This window comes from Danio rerio, chromosome 1 (genome assembly GCF_052040795.2).
Source record: "Danio rerio strain M-AB ecotype USA chromosome 1, GRCz13ab, whole genome shotgun sequence".
Classification (NCBI taxonomy): Eukaryota; Metazoa; Chordata; class Actinopteri; order Cypriniformes; family Danionidae; genus Danio; species Danio rerio.
The window spans coordinates 44,981,552-45,004,907 of NC_141021.1; the positions used below are offsets into that span (position 1 = coordinate 44,981,552).

General features: G+C 36.0%; 1 protein-coding gene across 5 annotated transcripts in view; it reads left to right on the plus strand.

Moving 5' to 3' along the window:
• The window catches only part of ctnna2 (catenin (cadherin-associated protein), alpha 2), a 782,625-nt gene that overhangs the window by 225,034 nt on the left and 534,235 nt on the right, over window positions 1-23,356 (plus strand). For all 5 annotated transcript variants that reach the window (XR_015475854.1, XM_087236212.1, NM_001159372.1 and 2 more), the window contains 1 exon segment: window positions 2,002-2,205. Coding sequence is in view for 4 of the 5 variants with exons in the window: in XM_087236212.1 (XP_087092338.1) it covers window positions 2,002-2,205 (204 nt within the window). In the remaining variant the exon portion in view is untranslated.

A 23,356-nucleotide genomic window follows, 5' to 3' on the forward strand; every position in this document is an offset into this window, starting at 1 on the left:
TCTTAATGTATTTTATACATGGATGAGACTGAGGCTTGTAAAGTAATCTAAAGATTGTGTTCAGTTGTTTTCTATTGAACATCAATTATTCATGTATGACTATTGGGTGTAAGTGTGTTGTCCAGTATAGTATGATTGAGAATTTTAAAGTGTGATACAGCATGATGATACTATAGGATTTAATTTATTTATATGCATGTGTTTTAAATGTAAATTTAATCAGCCATGACAATATAAGTGGGACATTCTGATCTTTTTTTACTTTTCAAGTAAAGGCAGTGATAATAGCACCTTTCCCTACAAGTTGATACCAGTGAATTTTGTGTAAAATTACTGGTAAAGGACTATTCATACAACAATTACAAATACGGGTAAATTTTGTGACACTATTAAGTGAAAAAATTACTTTTAATCAGCTCTCATGAAGCCTCATGAAGCAGTATATGCTCATGAGGAGAAGGGTTTCATGAAGTCTCATGAAGCAGTATATGCAGTCAGTGTTTATTTTATTTTAAATAAATTTAATGTAATTTAATTGAATTTTCTTTTGTTTTATTATATTGTTTTATATGTTTTGTTTTATTTTTTATTTTATTTTATTTTTATTTTATTAAATTAAATTTTTGTTTATTTGTTTATATTTGTTTTAAATATGATTTCATTTTATTGTATTATTATATAATGTAATATTATTTATTATTATTATTATTATTATTATTATTATTATTATTATTATACATATTTAATAATATTTATTTATTTAATTATTTAATTATTCAAATGTGTGAAATTAGCCAATATCATTTCTATGGCGGCAAATCAATGCCAATATTAATCGAGCGCAGCGGTGATGTTTGCGCGCGAGGAGAAGTGAACCGTGAGCAGATTACAGGTCTACACGCGAGAAAACTACAGCTCGCGAGCGCACAGGGGATCTTCACGCGCGCGCTCAACTGATCCAGCGTGAGAAAACAAGTCCCGCGCGCGCACATCATCATCTGTGCGCACGATGGACGCTCTCGCGAGCGAGGTCATGCCTACAGCGCGTGCGCGCGCGATCAGTTCTCTCCGCTCGTTCGCTGGTTCTTCTCTCTGCTCGCGCGAAACAGTTTTGATTTTTGTCAGTCCTGGGGCGGGACTTGGTGTACTTGTTATCTCTAACGCTATTGGCTACTCTGCCTTTCCGGAAGTTAGCCGGGATTGGACGCAGGTAAGCTAGTTTCCCCGTTAAATAAAAATATATAGGATATCTTATCATAATGTCACAATGTGAAACTAATAGACTCACTTTCTCAGTAATAATAGGTGGAGACTTACTTTCAATAATGAGATATTTCTTGTAATAATCTCATAATAATGCCTATTCTTACCATCATGACCAAGTCATATAATGACATATCAAAATAATGAGATATATTTCTGTAACAAACTTTATTACTTGGGAGAGAAAGAGAGAGTTATACCATGTGGCAAAAGATCTCTCCATTAAACAGAAATTGGGAAAAAAAATTTTTTCCCTGTTTCCATTTTTTTTTTGCTGTAGGCATGACCTCGCTCGCGAGAGCGTCCATCGTGCGCACAGATGATGATGTGCGCGCGCGGGACTTGTTTTCTCGTGCTGGATCAGTTGATCAGTTGCAAACATCACCGCTGCGCTCGATTAATATTGGCATTGATTTGCCGTCATACATTTCCGCAGTAAGATTGCTTGATCAACATTTGTAGTAAATAGTCTGGTTCTGTGTTTTCAGTGTGTGTGTGTGTGTGTGTGTGTGTGTGTGTGTGTGTGTGGTTTGTGTGTGTGTGTGTGTGTGTGTTCATGCAAATATAGCACATCATGTCTGTATCTTCTGCAGTAGTAGGTTATTATTATTTATTTATTTATTTGTTATTTGTAATTTTGACTAAAGATGGTTACTTTTAAATGTGTTTATGGCTTTTAGTAATTGTAACAGAAGCTCAGTTTATAACCCTTGGCTTCTTTTGTTGTTGTTGTTTCAGAATAAGATCATTCTGGACCCGCTCACGTTCAGCGAGGCTCGCTTCAGGCCGTCATTGGAGGAGCGTCTGGAGAGCATCATCAGTGGCGCTGCCCTCATGGCCGACTCGTCCTGCACACGGGATGATCGCCGCGAACGCATCGTAGCTGAGTGCAACGCCGTGCGTCAGGCCCTGCAAGACCTGCTGAGCGAGTACATGAACAATGTAAGTCCCTAATAATATTTACTACTATGTGAAAGTAGCTGACTAGTTGAAGGTACTGTCATTTGCTTTAAATGTGCATTGTTTTATTTAATGTTTGGCGTAATCTCAACTGAAGCTCGGAAGATGGGGCGTGATAAACAGTTTACGGCATTTTGTTTTTATAAAAACATCCAATAAGAGAGGTTGAGCTCAAGCACAGCAAATGAAAAGCAAATGAGAAGCATCTTGATTGAGGCGAGACATGTCAGACATATAGAGCAGGGGTGTCCAAACTCAGTCTTGGAGGGCCAGTGTCCTGCATATTTTAGCTCCAACTTTCCTCAACACTTGATTAGCTTGATTAGCTGTTTCAGGTGTGTTTAATTGTGGTTGGAACTAAAATATGCTGGATACCCGCCCTCCAGGATCAAGTCTGAACACCCCTGCTATAGAGCATTTGATTGGTCAGAAGATTTGATGAGAAGCTAAAGTATGAGGTATTGTCAAATCATGTATTCATTTAGGTGTAAATGACAAACTGCAAGCTTTGGATGTTTACATCTGTTTTGGAGCACACTAACTTATAGATGTCCTTAAAACACACTGGTAATAGCATCTTAGAAGAAAACAAAAAGATTATGATTTCATTTAATCTAAGGAGTTTTTCAACCCCTCAAAAGGAAAAAAAATTTACTTTTTTAGTTGTGCTTTACTTTTTCCATTTATTTAGGGAGGTTGTGAAATTGCTTTTAAATCAAGTTTTAAATATTTTTAAATGTTTTTATGAGACTAATTGTAGCAGCATACTTTGTTTTTTTGCACATCCTGCATTGCTTGTGATGAATCCCTAAGACATTAAACCTTTAAAACAAACATTTTCCTCCACCAACCATGGCTACATTAGTCATTCCTTTCAGGGAGCTGACATGTACCATATACATGCACACAATTTCCCTGGTAGAGTGGTTATTTATTAATCAGTGCTGACATGAAGCACGAAGAGCTTTCTGCATTGACAGCTTTGGCGTCATCACATATTGTGCATCACACTGTATGGAGTACTTCTCTATGATTGAGATTAAACTGGGTTTTTACATGAGAACATTTGAACATTGCTATGTGTATTTTCTCAGATTTCTTAAAAATAATAAAAAAATAGACAATGTAATAATAAAAACCGTTTCAAGTTCACAAACATCACTTTAGAGCCAGTATTTGAATGATTCTCTAGCGTAATGTCTAAAGTGATGACAAAACAAGTGATTTTGCTCACATTTTAGAATTATAAGGCTTGAAATACCATCAATCTACAGAGATTTGCCAGTATTTCTCTCTTGCAATTGGGATTTCACAATAATTAACCCTGAAAAAGCCAGACCAAAGCAAACACTACCAGTTTCTGTGGTATAGATACAGCACTACTAAATACAAAAGAGAGAGCTCGACTCAGAATGTCACTTATCTGATATACAATGATTTGTTCAGCTGTAGTTTGACATTTACACTGTGTAAATGCTCTTTTTCTCCCCTAAGGATGTATTATGTCTCTGTTGTCATCTTGTGTTGGAACGTCAACGTCACTTTCTTTGGTCTGCTCAGACATGCTGATGGCGGCCAATGCACTGATTCCGATGCTCCAAAATTTTAAATATTTAAAACAGGCATTATCCTTATAAATAAACTACATAATTGCAATCTAAAAAAGTACATTATGTTGTCCAACAGCTGCAATATTTGTCAAACTATATAGTGTCCTATGCTTGCTGTATGTGGGCTGAGTACTACACAAGGGTGAAGAGGCTGTATGACTGCTGTTATTTGCAGAATATTCCACGGCTCTCAGCCAATCAGATTTGAGAACCAGATAGAATTGTTGTGTATATATTTATCCTATACTTTGAGTCTCCATTGGATAGTTACTGACTGTTCGTCTTGTGAATGTTTACCAGTTAAAAGGTCTTAATATTTTCTGATAAATCAATCCTCTGACCTTCAGTCTTTCACAAACCCTTCTCTTATGCGTCTCTTTGTTTTTTCGCTGCTTGACTCAAATGAAAGGCTTCGAGGCATTTAATCCTATAGAATTATCAAGCTAGGGTGTATGGGTGTGTGTACGTGTCTCTTTTTTTGTCCGTATATGTCAATTACTTTGAAACAGGTGTCGCAAAGCCATTTGCAAGCATTCTGTAATATTGATCTCTGTGGTATCAATGGGGCTGTCTGGCTCTGACGCTATGCAGTAATCAATGGCTTCTTCTACCCGGCTATAATCTAATGTATGATTCCCAATGTTGGTGTGCTGGAGCACCACACGGGAACTGAGGGATATTAAATACAACCTCTCATTCGATTAGCGATGCCCCCTTAGTCAAAACATAACGCCAGTGGAGATGAATATCACATCAGCGCTCCAATTACAAGCTCCTGCTCTGGGAGGAAATGCGTTTCGCGTGGCTAGGACGCTTGTTTTATATGAGTTTCAGACTCTCAAGATATTCATTTTGGTGTGCTTTTTTTTAATTCGTTTGTCGATGCGTCTTTGTATGGGTTTGTTCATGTGGATATTTTCATTAGCGCAAATAGGTTTTCTTCATGCACTTGTTTTATATACTGGTGCTGATATGTTCTAGACTTTCTTAAGATAGATTTACAGACTGATCCTGGTGGTGCATTTAGGTTTTCATATTGATTGATAGATAGAATGACACTGGCATAGTTTTTTCATTTTCTATTTTTATTCATTTATGACTAAACTTATTAATCAGTTTTATTCTTGTTAAATGAACTCTGAAAGTCAGAAAATTGTTCTCAAAAACTACTTTTCTAATCCAAAATTGTTATATTAATCAACTAAGTTGAAAACAATGGTTTAAAGTCAATAACAAAGAGTAGATGTAGTAGCATATTTAAATTTAAAGGGATAGTTCACCCAAAATTAATTCCCTGTCAGCATTCACTCACCCTTCACTTGTTCAAAACCTGTTGGAGTTTTTTCCTTTGAACACAAAATCAGTATTTTGAAGATGGTGGTCATTGTTTTACATTGATTACCTATTGATATTTCTTGCTAGTCAATGGCTACCATCTACAAACACTTTTCAAAATAACTTATATTGTGTTCAGTAGAAGAAAGAGACTTATAAGGTGTAGAACCATATTAGAGAGAGTGAATGGGTGACGTTTTGGGTGAACTATCCCTTTAATGTTGTAAAGTGCTATTTTTTTATGAATTTATTATTAAAATAATGTTTTGAAAAGTTGCTTTGGTTAAGTGGCATTAGTTTTTAGATGTTTTCACCTTGTTTAAAGCATTGATGTGTGGAGTGCATATCTCAGAACGAATGGAGTTTGAAGGTGACAAACTGTTAAGTTATTGTCCTGTATGAATTTTGTGCCTCCTCTCAGACAAATTCTCTTTCTTTTGGGACAGGAGTAGGCAAGTTTGGTTCTGGAGAGCTGCAGTCCTGCAGACTTTTGCTCCTACTCTAACCATACACACCTGAACAAGCCAAACAAAGTTTGAGTGTTACAAGAAAGTGTTTTTTTTTTTTTTTTCAAGGCTAAATCAAAATTCTGCAGGACTACGGCTCTCTGGGACAGAACCTGTCTAGCCCTGCCTTAAGGCTGATTTATACTTCTGCGTTGAGTGATAACCATACTTTGTGATACCTTACACCTATTTGTGAATATATATTTCTACATTCTCTCTGTGATGTTCTGGCAATATCAATTTCGAAAACACTAGTAAACAGTAGTTTTTTTTTGTGTTTCACTGTGTCCATTTTTTTTTAACCAGTTTTGCGGAAATGCCTGTGTTGCTAGAAGCAGCTCAACTCGCACTCATTCAAAAAAGATGAGCAAGTTTTGGAAAATGTTCAACAAATTTTAATCAAAAAGTAAAAACAAAACAAAACCAAACAGCATGAGCTTCTCTGCTTTGACTGACATTTGTTAAACACTCCCACTAATCTTGGCTCCACTCACACTCACCACCACTCCCAAGCCAACCAGTCACAGATCTTGCACTTTGAGACGTGTATTTTGAAAAGTGCAGTCAGGGTACAGTGAAGTCTATGCTACTGAACAAAGGCTACGCTGGACCATCTGTGGTGACTCAGAAGAATAAATCGGCTTTTAGGACAAAATGTTACTTTTGAGCTACGGCTACAGTTCTGATATTGTTACTGTAAACTTTATTGTCTCCGTTTGGGGCGATTTGTTCTGCAGCTTACTAGGTTTACAATACTCATACCACACATTTAAGACAAACATTAAAGAACATTAATGGTACTAAAAAACAACAACTACCTCTTCCCATTAACATTCAGCAAATCAATTGCACAAAGAACAAATCTGTTGGTCCTTGTCAAAGGGACCCTATATTAAAATCCTGAGGGATCATTCATTCATTCATTCATTCATTCATTCATTCATTCATTTTCTTTTCAGCTTAGTCCCTTTAATAATCTGGGGTCACCACAGTGGAATGGACCGCTTTCTTATCTAGCACACAGCATATGCCCTTCCAGCCGCAACCCATCACAGTGAAACATCCTTTCACACACATTCACTACGGACAATTTAGCTTATCCAATTCACCTGTACTACGTCTTTGGACTTGTGGGGGAAACTGGAGCACTCGGAGGAAACCCACTCGAACGCCACACAGAAATGCTAACTGACCCAGCCGAAGCTCGAACCAGCGACCTTCTTGCTGTTAGGCGACAGCTCTACCTACTGCGCCACCCCATTGCCCTGAGGAAAGTATTTGAAATGAATCACAAAGAGGATGATATATATCAGATGTAATCTGATAGCCTTTCTTTAACATCAGTCTATCGTACAAATAGGATAACCCGGGCACTTTTACCCTTAATACTTTGCTTTTATTTAAAACCCTAGACAGTGTGTTTTCTGTTTTACTTTTAAATAGCAAACGAAAAAATCAATGAAAAAGTTAAAATGTCCTATCAATATTAAACTTTGCTAATTTCTGACTGTTCTGGAAGTTTAAGATGGAGTGCTAGCAAGCTCAAGCTAAAATCTCTATCAACATTCCTTTGCTCTGCTTTCTTTATCATTTTTTGGCTGAACAGAATACCATGAGTTTGCAAGAAGTCTTCTAACTGCCTAGACAGCTAGAAGACTAGGAGTGGTGTTTGAATTTCTCCAGTGTAGACAAAAACTACCATTGCTTCAATTTGGCCTCACACCTCTTTGACTTCCTCCACCATCCTTCCACCTTTTTCTCTAATCGTTCTTCAAGATCAACCCTGAATGACTTGCGGAACGGCACGGGCTTGATCAATGTGCTGGTTTGCAATAAATTAAGTTCAAGTGACAGAAGAATGTCCATACTTGTCCCGGCCGGTGGTGATTGTTGATTGGTGACACCAGCCCAGACTCCCAGACCACTGCTGAATCATCAGAATTGGCTGATTTAGTTACGGCAGCCCGGACAGGCCAATCTATCAATTGATTGGTTGGAGTAATGCATTGCTGACCCGGGTCAAGGGAGCTCGGGCTCTTGCGGCTGGAGGTTGAAGGGGTCCAGGGGCTTGCGGGTGTGGTGGTTCACCTCGCTAGCCTGGCCGGCGGTGCACTAAAGAGGATTTAGGGAGTTGGTTAGCAGAGCTTAATCTTGCACTTAGCGGGACGTGGCACTCCGGCGGTCACACTACGTTTAAAGAAGATGGATGCCTATGTTCTTAGTGCCTCCAGGGGGCTACACAGAAAGGCTTGATCAAGAGGCAGGGTCTCCGAACACTCCATCAGCGTAACAGTATTTCTACCAGGCACACAAGCATGGAGCCTGTGTAACCCGAAGGATTACTTAAGAAGAATAGCACCGATGGGGAAGGAAATGGAAACAATTGGATGGGACATTAGAAGAGCATATGATATTTGATGGAACAAGTAATGTACTTCATATTGTGGTGTTGGGATTGAGAAGATACTGTTTTGTCATTCAACATAAAAAGTTAATTACAAGTACCAGAACAGTATATATGTCTCCAGTCCAGCACTAACAAGTGAAAAGTCTATTTTAGACCTATTTAAGGATACTGATTTTTTTCTTCCTTGTAAATAAGTAGGGTGGTCTTAGTCATTAACAATCGTTTTCTACAAACAAGTCAGTGACATAGGATACTGTATATTAATAACTCAGTTTAGTGAATTGTTAATTAGACAAAAATTATTTTACCAAAAACAAAATACTTTTAAGAAGAAAAGAAATACTGGGTGATTTAAAAATCTGTATTTAATCAAATACATATAATGAAACCTTGGGTAATTAATCAATGTGAAGAGTAAAACAAGTTCATAGATGTTCAATATTTATATTTAGACACTCGAGTGACATCGACTCGATACTCCAACTCATTCCACGCTCTGTAGCTTTTAAGGCGTAACAGTTTGGATAGACAGGCTCAAAAACCGGTGTATTTCTGGGCATGTGTAATCTTTGTAGGCCTACTAATAGGGGAAAACAACTTAAATGAAGCGTAGTGATTTAAAAAAAAGAATATAAAGTGAAACGCCATGCAGACAATTATGAGAAAGTCAATTTACATATATTTAGCTTCTATATTAAGGGAAAGTACTGTTAACCAGGTTACATGTAGCATTTAAAAAAAAAAAATTGCCATTGAAATCACTGCCCTTTTTTTGTTATAAAATGATGCCATATTATATTAACATCATATTATTAAATTACCCAGTTTGTTTTTTAATGGTTGATTTAATAGCCTGGTTTAAGTCTTTTAATGTGTAATTAAGCATAATCCAGAACTTTTTTTTAATAGGTCTAAAAAAAAAAAAAACAGTATGTGAAAGTTCCAGAATGTTGTGACTTTTTGCCCATCTCCCTAGGATAGCTAATAACAAGCTGTCGTGACATGCCAAGATAATGTCATGTGACTGCTGGAGCCTCTGCACAGTGTCCTCGCAGCCGCACAAGCTCTTTGATGCCTCGATTTGGCAAGTGCTAGACACCGTCTCACTGGACAAGACCAGTCATTTCAGAAAAAAAAATAACCCACAGCATGCGCACAAAAGTCCCTTTCTTTCCCTCACACCATACATCTCACACGGTCCACATCGGTGCAAAACCTGCCCCCAGAACCACACACACACAAAAAAATACACACGCATATCACACATTCTCCTTCAAGCTTGCAACTGCAGTCTCCCAGAAACATCTCCTGTGAGCTGCTTTCTTTTTTTGTTTGTGTCTTAGGTTAGCGTGACTTTGGCTATTGTATTAGTTTGGCTAGAAAAAATGTTAAGTCATCTCGTTTCTCTTCTAGCCTGGCTGAAGTTTGAGGTCTCTTTCATAGCTGTTGGCCACAACTGGGTATTTGTAGCGTTGGGAAGTGTGTGTTTTGGCATCTCCTGTGTTCGTTACCGATGACTGGAGTGGAACACACAGCGTGAGAGTCTGCGGGGAAGCTGGCCTCATGTGAACTTTTGTTTCCTGCCGTCTGAAGAGACAAGTGGGGCTCTGTGTTTTCCAGGCCTTTAACTGCGTCTCTGCTTGATGGCTCTTGCTGCTTGGTTAACTCACCTACCTCCATCTTTCCAACCTCATTAGACATCATCTCGTTCTCCTCCTCTTCTTTCTACTGTCGGCTTCTCCTTGCTGAAAACAGCATCGGCTGAAGCATCATGCATGGAATAATACACATAACATCACAAATTAAATTTTTCAAATTCAAATTCAAGAACAAAAATGCACGAAGTGATTTGATTTCACAGTATGCATAGTGATTTCTGTGTTGTTTTGTGAATTGTGTATTACGAGAAGAAGAAAAAAGAAAAAAAGATGTCCTAGTGGCTTTCTTCTGAAATAAAATAACAGCTGGATTTATTGTGTCTTTCATACAAGGAATGTAGCTGGAAAAGCTTTTCATAAAGTGCTTTAATGTGTGGATCAAGCACTAGATTAATGAAACATTCCATAAATAACTATATTCAGCATAGCATTTTGAATAGTACAATAAATGGAACAGAGCAATAAATAATAAGACAATGTACTACAAACAGTAGATAAAATCCCTCTATTTTTTAAAAGCAAAGAAACAAACAGATATTTATTAAAAGGTATTTGTAGTTTTGATGTTGACCTGTACAATAAATAAAAAATAAATAAATAAATAAATAATACAAGATAAAATAATAACAACAGCAATAACACCAACAATAATACTAATAATACATGATAACATTTTTATGATAATATTAATAATGTTGTTGTTGTTGTTGTTGTTGTAGTTGTTGTTAGTGATGGCTGACGTGAAACTGGTGTTTCGACAAGGTGTCAAGATCCTGAAGCTCATGTGTTTCGTAATAGTGCACCGAAGCATGATCCAAAACAACCAGATCAAGTGACTAAAGTGATTCAAAACACCCAGTTCACGTGACTAAATGTTTTTGTCACCAACTCGGTTCCAACCATTCCCCTCTTTGACCAGCAGGGGTCACTATTATGGGATTTGTAGTTCAATAAAGTGGCAGTTTTGTTGTTTTCCAGCTAGTTCTCCAGCTAGCTGCTACCACTAGCTCCCTGGTGATCATAACAGTAGTACTAATATAGGTCTTTAATGATTTTTTAAACTATGTAATTTAAATAATACATTTTATTCATTTATTATTATTATTATTATTATTATTATTATTATTATTATTATTATATTCAGTTTATTTTAGTGTGCAAATGTAATAATGCAGTAATAATACTTTGTTAGTTTCTGTTGTGCTAAAATAGTCCAGGTAATCAGTGAGGATGATCTGCAGTTGTGTGTGTGTAATCAAAAACTGATCTAGAACTGGTGTGTGAGTGCCGGACATTATGGGAGTTGTAGTTCGATAAAGTGAAATTTGTAACTTTCCAGCTATCTGCTACCACTAGCTCCCTGGTGATCATACCAGTAGTACTAATGGAGGTCTTTACAGATTTTTACTTGGTAATTTAAATAATATATTTTATTATTACTATTATTATTATTATTATTATTATTAGTAGTAGTAGTAAAAGTATTGCTATTGATAATATTAACAATAAAAATGCTAATTATAACAATAATAATAATAATATTTGTTTGTTTATTTTAGTGTATAAATGTAATAATGCAGTAATAATACTTTGTGATTCATCCGTTTTTGATTCAACTTAATACTAATAACTAGTTATCAAATATTAATGCAACCACTGCTATTATTGTTCATACATTCGTAGAGAGTGATACCATATAATATAGGGTGAGAATTTACAATCTTGAACAATTTTTTCCCTTTCAGGATGCTTGTGCTGTCATTTTGTTTTTATTACAACTTTTGTTTTTATGAAGCATTCCTCAGGCAGTTGAAGATGACATTTGTCGCAGGTAGCAGACAAACTGAAACACCTAATTAATGTCAAACAAAACATCTCACAATATTACAGCATCTCTAGCAGGATGTCACTGCATTAATATCTGCTTAAACCTGATTTAACATCAATATTACATCAGATTATAACTCTCTTACCAATGTTCGATGTGAAGAGATGTCTTGGCTTGATTTCTCCTCCATTGACTTAAAAATGCTCTAACCTCTTCGATGCTTGGAATAAACGTCCTCGCTGGACTTGACCTTCATGTGATCATCTCAAATAAAAAGACCACCTTAGACATTCCAGGTTTGTTTTTGCAGCTTTTCTCACCCACTTCATCGTCCAGAGCTTTTCTAGCCAGATTCCACACTTACGCCCTATTAAGTGGCCTGTATGTGGCAATCCATCAGCCTTTTCCCATAGCGACTCGTAGCCTCCCTTCCATCTGTCAGGCCCTTAATGCCCCTGGCTTGTTTTGTTCCACCTGTGAGAAATACTTATTTTACCATAGCATTTCCGAAACACAAATATAGGCTCAGAGAGAAATGTGCAGAGTATACTGTAAACAGAGTGCAATATTTAAAGGATATTGGGCAATTTATAGGAACAAAAAAAAGAAAAGAATAAAAATATATTTAGCATAATATCAACATAAAACTGCAAAAATAAGGTTCTTAAAATGTTTTATTGGGATGTTCACGCATAATAATTTCTGAGGCTATGAATAAAATAAAATAAAATAGTATTGGCATCTTGGCTCAGTGGTTAGCACTGTGGTCTGAACTAAATTGCCCGTAGTGTGTGTGTGTGAATGAGTGTATGGGGGTTCTAGTACTGGATTACGGCTGGAAGCTCAACAGCTGCATAAAAAGTATGTCGGAATAGTTGGTTCATTCCGCTGTGGTGACCCCTGATAAATAAAGGGATTAAACTGAAGAAAAATGAATGAATAAATGATGTGTGTGTATATATATATATATATATATATATATATATATATATATATATATATATATATATATATATATATATATATATAGTTTATTTAAATTATCATTTTTGAATTCGGAATTTTATTAAATAGATAAACATAATATACACTCACCTGTCACTTTATTAGGTACACCTTACTAGTACCAGGTTGGACCTCGTTTTGCCTTCAGAACTGCCTTAAACCCTTATGGCATAGATTCAACAAGGTACTGGGAATATTCCTCAAAGATTTTGGTCCATATTGACCTGATAAAATCACACAGTTGTTGCGAAATTGTCGGCTGCACAACCATGATGCACAGCTGCACATCCCAAAGGTGCTTTATTGGATTGACATCTGGTGACTGTGGAGGACATTTGAGTACAGTGAACTCATTGTCATGTTCAAGAAAGTAGTCTGAGATTTTTCACACTTTATGATATGGCACGCCATCCTGATGGAAGTAGCTATCAAAAGATGGGTACACTGTGGTCATAAAGGGATGGACATGGACATAACAACCATGCTACGTTCAAAATCACTTAAATCACCTTTCTTCCCCCTTCTGATGCTCGGTTTGAACTGCAGCCGGTCGTCTTGAAAATGTCTACATGCCTAAATGCATTGAGTTGCAGCCATGTGATAGGCTGATTCGAAATTTGCGTTACCAAACAGTTGGACAGGTGTACCTAATAAAGTGGCCGTTGAGTGTATGTGTGTCTGGCAGATAATTAATTCCACACTTTCTTACACGAAACTTTCATAGCAGTGGACAGCGGGGACAAAAGGAACTTTTGACTTTTGTACATCCTCTGCACCTGCACAAAGGCATCTGAAACGGTAATGAGAAAAGTAAGAGGACACATAGTTTCAGACTCTCAAGGAAGGACCTTTTATCTCCCAATTTCCTTTACAAGGACTCTTGCCTGCATGCTGGCCCTTGGCCTTGCTCTGGTAAGGCAAGGAAAGCAGGAGGCAGGCGTTTCTTTCGCAATCTCTTTTCCCCTCACACTTTTTTTTTATAAGCTCTGCCTCTATGTTTTGTGTAAATCTGGACTTGCACTCCCAGAGTCTCATGCCTCCCTCCCTCCCCACAAAAAAGTGATTTTCAGGTAGAAAAATAAATAGAAAATAAAAATGGTCCCCATATAAAGTCAAAGAGCTTAATTCACCAGCGCTAAGCAAGATAATTCAGGAAGGGTAGGAGCAAAGTGGAGTTTATAATTCCCCAACATTTTCATTAATTTGCTCCTCATGTTTGCTGCCTGCAGTAATCAGGGGAATGAAATAGGGCTCAGAATGATGATAAATCACTCGGTGGCCATGTTTTCGGCGGTGCTGCTTCATTACTGAACGCTGATGAGAGTGAAAATAGTCTTCGCATTGCTTTGTGAGTCAGGGGAACGAGTGTGTGTGTGTGTGTGTGTGTGTGTGTGTGTGTGTGTGTGTGTGTGTGTGTGTGTGTGTGGGAGATGTGTCATTTTCTACCCTCTTACCAGCTGTCATTTGTACTTTTTTCTGTTTGGATGTACTGAAGTCTACTTAAAATTGGTACATTTTCTGATTTTTATTGTGTTTTTGGTGCTAGTATATCATGGGCTTTTTTGTTTTGGATTCTTTTATTTCTGTTATATTTCTTCGCTCCGGGCTGAACGAGCACCTCACTCTTTTCATTTCAGGGTTTGTTTGTTGTCTTGTGTCTGGCTGTGTCGGGTTGTGTTTCAGTCTCAGGGTTAGCTGGGTTTAAAGGCCTGACTGCGAATCCAAAGATGCCGAGATCAATCTGTGGCGCCTTTATTTGTGTGTTTTGTTCCTCTGAATGGTTTGCTGGCCATTCAGCTGTTTTCTTGTTGTCGCTAGCTTATCAATATGCTAAGAATGTGAAGTCTGTGTGACTACATACTTGTATGTTGAGGAATGATGGGGATTTCTGTTTCTTGGCCGTGCATGTTCAAGTATATAAATATAATATATAATATATCTAATTGATTAAAAACAGGGGCTCCAGAAAACAACCTTAAACATTATTTCTTGCTCTGTAGTTACAAGTTATTACTGTCATTTTACAGATTATAACTGTAATGATACAGGTAATTACTTCTATTTTTACTCATTTTTACTGCAATTATTCAGATTATTACTGTCATTTTACAAATTATTACTGTAAATATATAATTAATTAATTTAATTTTACGAATTAATTAATGTGATTATACAGATTTATTCATGTAATTATGCTCGAAATCTCTAAATATTCTATAACATTTTTCACTTTTAACATACCTTTAAAACAGAAAAAATATAATATATTTTGAAGAATCATAAAAAAGGTAGGTAAAGGTAAAAATAGTTTCTGTTGTCATAAAACACTGTAAATATAATTATAATCAATAATATAGTTTAACAATTTTTTTGGATATGTAGTTTAAACTTCAAAACTATTTGCTTAAAAATATAAAGCTGTTTTATATCTAATGTTTTTATTTATTTGTCATCATTTAACAACAAAAACAAGGTTTGTGTCATGTGAGGACGCCTGAGTAACATAGTTGAGGGTCAAATAGCAGTTTATTAAGAGAATTGTCTTGTAATCAAAGGTTGAAACGGGAATAAACAAGTGTATACAGATAATCCCAACATAAAGGCAGTAAACAAAATAACAATGCAAAGGGTCAAACATGGCAGGCAAGGGAAAACGGCTCGTAATGCTCATTAAATAGTTTAACAAGACAATGTGTCTGCATTTGCTGAGTGTATAGTCCCAGAAATCAGTGTGTAAAGAGTCTAATTAGTGAGAATCAGGAACTGGTGTGTGCGAGGTGCATGCTGGGAGTTGTAGTTCATTAATGGTGTGTGTGTGTGTGTGTGTGTGTGTGTGTGTGTGTGTGTGTGTGTGTGTGTGTGTGTGTGTGTTACTATTTTCAGTAGTACTAAAAACAATTTGACTGAATTGTTGTTTCCCTATTTTTAAAGGAATAATCTGTAAATATTAATGTCAAATTATGTGCTCTCTAAAAACACAGAAAATGTTCTCTAAAAGCATCGAAAAATAACTTAATGCCTAAATACAAGCAGTAACTGTACATTTTATGTTAAAATTCTTAATTACAGAAAATATTTGTAAAACAACATGTATTTTACCGTATAAAAAAGAAAAACAGGAAATTCTGTAAAAAAAAACAGACAATTACCTGTTAAACAACGTGTTTAATGGAGATATTTTTTAAAATTTTTATTTTACTAGTTATTTTGTAAGATATTAGTTTTTAGCTTAAAGTGAAATTTAAAAGCTTAACTGGGTTAATTGGGTTAACTAGGCAAGTTAACCTAATTAGGCAAGTCTATAGACACAATGGTTTGTTTTAAATAAATAAAAAAATAAAAAATAAAAAAACTATTGACATTAAATTAATCAAGCCAAACAAAAAATAATATAAATATAACAGTAGGTGTAATAAGTATGTATTTAATATACAGGACTATTACAATTATGTATTTATTTGTAAGCTGTGTATGTTCTTTTTTTACCTGTGTTTGACTGCTTTGTGACAAAAATTCTATAAATATTAATATTTACAGGAAACATAAAAAAATATCCTGATGTAAAATAACCAAATATTGTATTTCATACAAGTTGGCATTTCATTCCACTGTGGCGACCACAGATTAATAAAGAGACTAAGCCAAAAGAAAATGAATGAATTAATGTATATCTTACTGGTGAATATTTTTTAGAAAATACTTTTTTTTATTCAATATTTAATTTAAACAATATACATTATTTGTTTATTTATTTAGCTGGCTATGAATTGTTTATAAAAAAGTGGTTCTGTGCAGAGTGACAAGTTTGATTTAAATCTAAGTAAGTTTAGACCATTGCAAAAGAGCTAATAATTGTCTATTTTTGTGTCATAGATGTTTACTTTCTCTTTTCAGCACTTGGCTTTTTGTCAGCCTGCCTGTTATCTGTCTTTGTCATTTGAACAGGTAGTCCAGTGTGATGATGCATGTCAGGACAACATATCTGCTTGACTCCTAGTCATGCTCGCGCTCCTCCTCAAACAATCAGTTGTGTGAAAAGCATAAGCCTTTTTCGAAACATCTCTGCGTCTATCCGGTGAATTAGCTTTCTATTCTGGCTTGACGTCAACGTTGCCTCTGCGTCCTCATTGCGTGCTTCCTTTAATAAAGTCAGGAAAGCGCAGTCTGCCAACAGTCATGCTTGCTTTCAATTAAGGATGTTTCAGAGGCATCGTGCCATGAATCAAAACAGCCGCCACGCAAAACACTCACGCCGATTCATGCCAATTCCTATTCGTGCCGCAAGGCCACGCCATTCTCCGCCGAGGTAATGCAGCCAACCGGGATTTAATTGGGTTTTTAGGCTATCTCGTATTAAGGGGATGAGATGGAATTAACTAAGGACAAATTAGTGTAATGAAAGCTCTCAAAGCTACATGTCCATGTCTTTAAGCAGAGATGGCACTTCAGCACTCCACCCCTAAGAGAGTCAGACTGGACACACCTGCATATTACAGGTTACAGTTTTTGCAGGTAAATAGGCTTAAAAAAAAAAATAAATAAATAAAAATAAATAAATTAATTAATAAATTAATAATTTCTCTAGCAATTTGCCTATTAAAAATGTAAATTTTGAAATTTATTATTTTAAAGTTGGCAAATTGGCTGAAAAAAGTTAAATAATAACAAACAAACAAACAAACAACAACAAAATAAATAAATATTTCTAATTTTATTTTTTTGTTTGCCTGTAATTTTTTTTTAATCTACAATAATTATATATATTATTTATAATTTTTTATGTTAGAAAATAGGGGATTTAAAAAAAAAGACTATAAAGATGTTTGTTTGTTTTATTACATAAAACAGCATCATGTAAACACTGTGAAAAGGCTAATAATAATAATATTAATAATTATAATTATACATTTCAAAACTGACAATTTTTTATAGGCAAATTAACAGAAATTATTTATTTATTTATACATTATTTATTTATTATTAAAATATTTGTTTAATAAATCATACATTTTCTAATTATGAATAATTTTAATGACTAATTAATTATCTTGCTCTAGGTAGTACTTTTAAAACAGCAATAATAATATTTTTTCTTTATTTGATTCTTTTTTTTTTTTTTTTTTTTTTTTTTTTGGCTTGTGTTACAGTATAACCAAAGCAGCTGTCTGTCACTGGTGCACAATTCATGTTTCTGACCATGAGTTTTTTAGTAAAACCAAATGATCTGCATATAAGATGAAATCAATAGATGCACAAGTATAACGAATGAAGCCTGTTAGCAGTGTATTTATGTGATAGTTAACCCAAAAATGTCAATTCTGTCATCATATGTTTTGTTTTGTTTTACTTGGTTGAACTTTAAAGGAGATATATGATGAATGTTGGAAACCTTTAACCATTGACTTTTGTAGTATTTGTTTTGCCTACTATGAACGCCATTGGTTACAGGTTTCCAGCATTCTTCAAAATATGTATTTTTTTGTGTTCAACAGAGCAAAAATGTCATAAACATTTTCATTTCTCAATGCAATCGATCAATTGTGAAAGTATTTATTTATTTTTTTGGTCCCTATTGCAGTTTTAGCCTACTGCTTGTGAACGATATTTACTAAACTTTGGCTCATTGTATCATGACATTAAACACAAATAAACAACACACAACAAAATTGCCACTGAAGTGCAAAACAGTGCTTTTGTATACGGGAGGGTTACTGTGTTTAAGGTATAGTAGCAAAAGCTTCAAGTTTTGTTACTTTGGTCAATGTATGTGTCTAAAGTGCTCAATAGGGTTTGAACAGAGAATGGTTCAATAAAAAGAAAATATCCAGTGCTGCAACATTCAGAATTTAGGGTCAGAATTTGGCGTCGACAACATGAAACCACGGATCCATCCTTCCTTGTATCAACGGTTCAGGCTGCTGCTGGTAGTTTTCAGGCTGATGGTGCCTACCTGAGTATTGTTGCTGAACATCCATCCCTTTATGACCACTGATATTTCCATCAGGATAACACACCATGTCATAAAGCACAAATCATCTCTGGTTTCTTGAACATGAAAATGAGCTCACTGTACTCAAATGCCCTCCACCATCACCAGAGCTCAATCCAATAGAGCACCTTTGGGATGTGGTGGAATGGGAGATTCGCATCTTAGGGTGCTTTCACACCTACACTTTTGTTTCGGAACCTGTCTCGTTTGCCCAGTTAGTGCGCTTCGTTTGGCTTGAGTGAAACCACCAATCACTCTCGGATCGCTCCGAGATCACTTGAATGAGGTGGTCTCGGCTCTATTCAAACAAACTCTGGAGCGGATCGATTGCATTGAGAAAGCAAACGATCCGAGCGCGGTTATATCACTGTGTTTTATGGATATGTAATGGGCATAAGGCTATATGAAGAGAGAATTAGGAGTAGGGCGGGAAGTTTCACGAGTCTCCGGATGCCCGCAAACGAGTGATGATCTCCCGGTAATCTCGCGTCTCCCTCCCGGTCCTCAAATAGGCTACGTCGCGCACCCTTCTCACCCCTCCCCACCGCATCTCTTCTCACTCTTCAGACACGTCGCTCGCACCTTGTCAAACACCACCAAACCACCACCTCTCCTGACAGCTGAGCAGGACTCTGCAAAATTAACCCTGACACTCTTTTTACCCCTGAGTTTACTCACACGTGACTTGTTTTTGCTCTTTTGGTCTGATTTTGCAGTGTGAAAGCGAACCGCTCTAAGATCAAAGAGCAACAATGTAACATTTGTAATCTCTGTTTTGGAACAACTGAATCGATTCACAGGTGTGAAAAGCACCTTTAGGCTGCTTTCACACTAGCACTTTTGGTCCGCACCCGGGTTCGTTTGACGTCATAGTACGGTACGTTTAGCTAGTGTGAACGTGTTTTCTGATCTCGGGTGTGCACCCGGGAACCGTACCCGAGTCCGCCTGAAAGAGGTGGTCTGGGGTACGGTTCATGCGAACTCTGGTAAGGTTCACTTCTGATGTGAATGCAATCGTACAAAATCACAGAAGTGAACCGCCAACTGTACAACAAACTATCATTTTCATAACATTCGTTCGTGTTTGTGTGTGTGTCACGTTTCGTACCTTGGACACACACGCGGGACTGAGCCACGGCAAGCACAGTGATACACAGTGATGTCTGCTTGTCTCCAAAAACAGCTTCTGCAGACGCTGTGTGATGTTCTGAATGTTTATAATATGTTTGCGGCAGATGGACGCTTCTGTATGTCGCTTTCTGTATGTCCGAAACCAAAAGCTTCAGTTAAAGCAGAATGACCGCGATGTGCGGAAGTCTTTCCATTTCGGCGCTTTCTTTTGTGACCATCACCTAGCAACGGCCGTAAACAAAACAGCAGCTCGATGATGCAAACGTACCAGGGTTCAGAAGAAAAAAACTACTAGTAAGATGTACCTAATAAAGTGGCCGGTGAGTGTATGAAATGAGCAAAGGTCAAAATATGTCAGCTTTTCCATGGATGCTCATCCAGGCTGCATATGGCCCCAGTGCAGTGTATATCAGTGCCTCTCTTTTTTCTGTTACCACTTCATTTGCACTCTTTATAGAATAAATTGTCACAGTTGTGCAAGTCCAGAACAGAGATTTAAATTAAAACATACAAAAAAGCCATGCCAATTACATATTTGGAACATCCCGTTCCAATACCTGGCCAGTAGATTGGTGGTGCATCTGTAGCCGCGCCCCCCTGCTCTAACATGATTGACATTGATAGGTGGATGGAGCAGCGCAATCGAGTGTAATTGTGTTAAACGGGCAGACATGGATCTGAGAAGCAGGGCTCTAACCATGTTAGCGCTACATATGTTAGCGTTATGAATGCAGGACTGAACTCGGCTGGGTGATGGAGCATGCAGTTCATCCTGCGGCCTGAGCAGAGCGAGGCGGGTGGAGAAAAGCATGCTGGGCTGCAGAGGAAACCATGTGGAACCGTTCAATCAGAAATGCAGGAGACAGAGACAGGGAGAGAGAGAAAGAGATAGAGAGGGAACAAATCACCTGAATGAATATTCAATTGCGTATTTTATTGTATTTTATATTTATTTATTTATTATTATTATTATTATTATTATTATTATTATTATTATTATTGTTATTATCTTTTCAATGAGAGCGAGAGAGCACTGTATTATGGCACTGCATTTCTCCATTAAACAAGAATCAAATATTTGATTCTTCTCTGTTTGACTTCATAACAGTTGATTATATGCTTTTAGTCCACATGTGTGCTTTTGTGTTGTCAAATCAAAAGGATTGTCTACATTGTCAGACCGGAGTGTATGTTATATGTACCGTATGTAGCGGCATTATAATGTAGAAATATTAGACATTTTGTTTCTTAGTAGGTTTAATTTTAAAATTCTTCACAGTTTATTTAATAATAAATCAATTAAAAATTTAATTGTTGATAAATGCAGTCTGCTTAGATTATTTTTAGTTAGTTTTGTTTATGTCTCTCGCCCTTTTTATGCATTTATTTGACTTGTTTCATTTTGTTTATTTAGTTTTAATTATATTAACCCAATCCAAATGGACCCAGCATTGTATATATATTTTTATTATTTGTTAGTTAGTTATATATTTATTGTATTAGTTTTTAAATTTTTTATTTAGAATTGTAGTTTATTTTACTATAATAGTACTATATTATAGTACTATTATAGTACACTGTAAAACCTAGCAGTCGACTTTATCAAATGAAACGAGTGTAGTTAACTCAAAATTTACCGAAAGTTGGGATTTACAGTAGAGTTCTCTTCATTTATTGGGTTTATCTGTGCTCAAATTGCTTCATTTACTCAAATGGATTAAGTTCACAGTACTCATGAGGATTAGCTTTTGAACTTAAATGGTTTGTTGCAATCGGTTTCCTCAAATGGTTTGAGTTATCTAAACTTTTTCGGTTTTCTTTTTAAATAACTACTGATCTATACAGTGACTGAATTACCTTCTAAACTATTTTATTTCTATTGCAATAGATTGAGATGTGCACTGAATCTCGGCTTAGAGCAAAACAGTTTTACTTAGTTTAAAACCAACTCAGGCTAGTTGGAATTATGTGCCCAGGGCTACATTTGTGAGAACCAAGAAATTCAGTTATCTGTTGTTAGGCAGTGAAGCCGTCAAATGGTTGAACAGACATATTGATGTAGCCCGATCTCATAAGGAAACGTACAGTAACTATTTTACGTTTTGTCAGTTTAGTGGCTAATTCACATGACTTTTTACAAGTTCACCAAACCCCACCCCTAAACCCAACCCTCATTGGGGAGATCAGAAAATCATTCTAAACTGTACAAATAAGATCATACAAATGTATACAATTAGACACTAAATCAAAAAGTTACAAATTGTCATGATATAGGAATAGAAACTGCATAAGTGTCTTTATTTAGCAAAAAAACTTTTTTTAGATGAAAGCAATGTCATAATTTCATAAAGCTATACACAAATACAACACATTCATTGATTTATATAGAATCACAAACGAATACAATTACTGCCACCTTCTGTTAAGCAAGATCCGATATAATCTATTTCCATTCTTCTAGATTAAGCATCTTTTAAACTGATAAGTAAAGCTTACGGATTCAAAAAAAATAATAATTTGATTTTGAGGAAAGTACTTATGGAGATTTCAGTTTATCAATTCTTTGTATTTATTTATTTTTGTAAATTAACATTATAGAACTTTTGCTTTGATTCAAAAGGACAAACCATTATCAAATGAAATGGATTTATAAAATAAAACCACCACTTTTTTTTGCATCAAATTAAATGAAAGCCACTTTGTGAGTCTGTTATGTTTTGTTGTTTTAATATCGATATTGTTTTTAGCACACAGTACTTGACAAAAGTGTTGTGATTGATCCTAGTTGTTAGAGCAACAAACAATAACCTGACTTCTAGTTGATCACTTGGAATGGGGCAGACGGTAGATTTTTTTCCAATGATATATCTGTTAAACTGCATCCAAATCATCACACATACTGCAGAAGACCTGATGGAACCAACATGGACCCAAGATTCTCACAGAAATCAGTCAAGTTTAGTGAAGAAAAAATCAGGGTTTGGGGTTACATTTGGTATGGGGTATGCTAGAGATCTGCAGAGTGGATGGCAACATCAACAGCCTGAGGTATCAAGACATTGTGTTGGCCATTACATTAATAACCACAGGAGTGGGGAAATTCGTCATCAGGAGAGTGCTCCTTCTCATACTTCAGCCTCCACATCAAAGCTTCTTAAAGCAAAGAAGGTGCTGGATTGGCCAGCCCAGTCACCAGATATGAACATTATTGAGCATGTCTAGGGTAAGATGAAGGAGGAGGCTTTGAATATGAATCCAAAGAATCTTGATGAGCTCTGGGAGTCCTGCCAAACGACTTTATTATTAAGTTATTTAAGACTGCAGAGATGTATGGATGCAGTTGCCCAAGCTCATGGGAGTCATACACAATATCAATTATTTTCCTTCTGCACAATGACTTTATATTCTATACAGTATTCTGTTAAGTGACAAGACCCTTGTCAAAGCAAAGTCAGACCTTACTGTCCTAATTAAATGATTAAAAATCAAGGTATGGTCATATTTTATTTTGATAAAATAAGCGTAATCTGGAGACCTTTATCCTTCATATAAGCCACTTCTGATGCCAACTGATCAAACCGAAAGAGAGTCACTTATCTGATAATCATTTTAATTTAATTTACTGACTCTTAAATTATATATAATATAATATAAGTAAAACAAA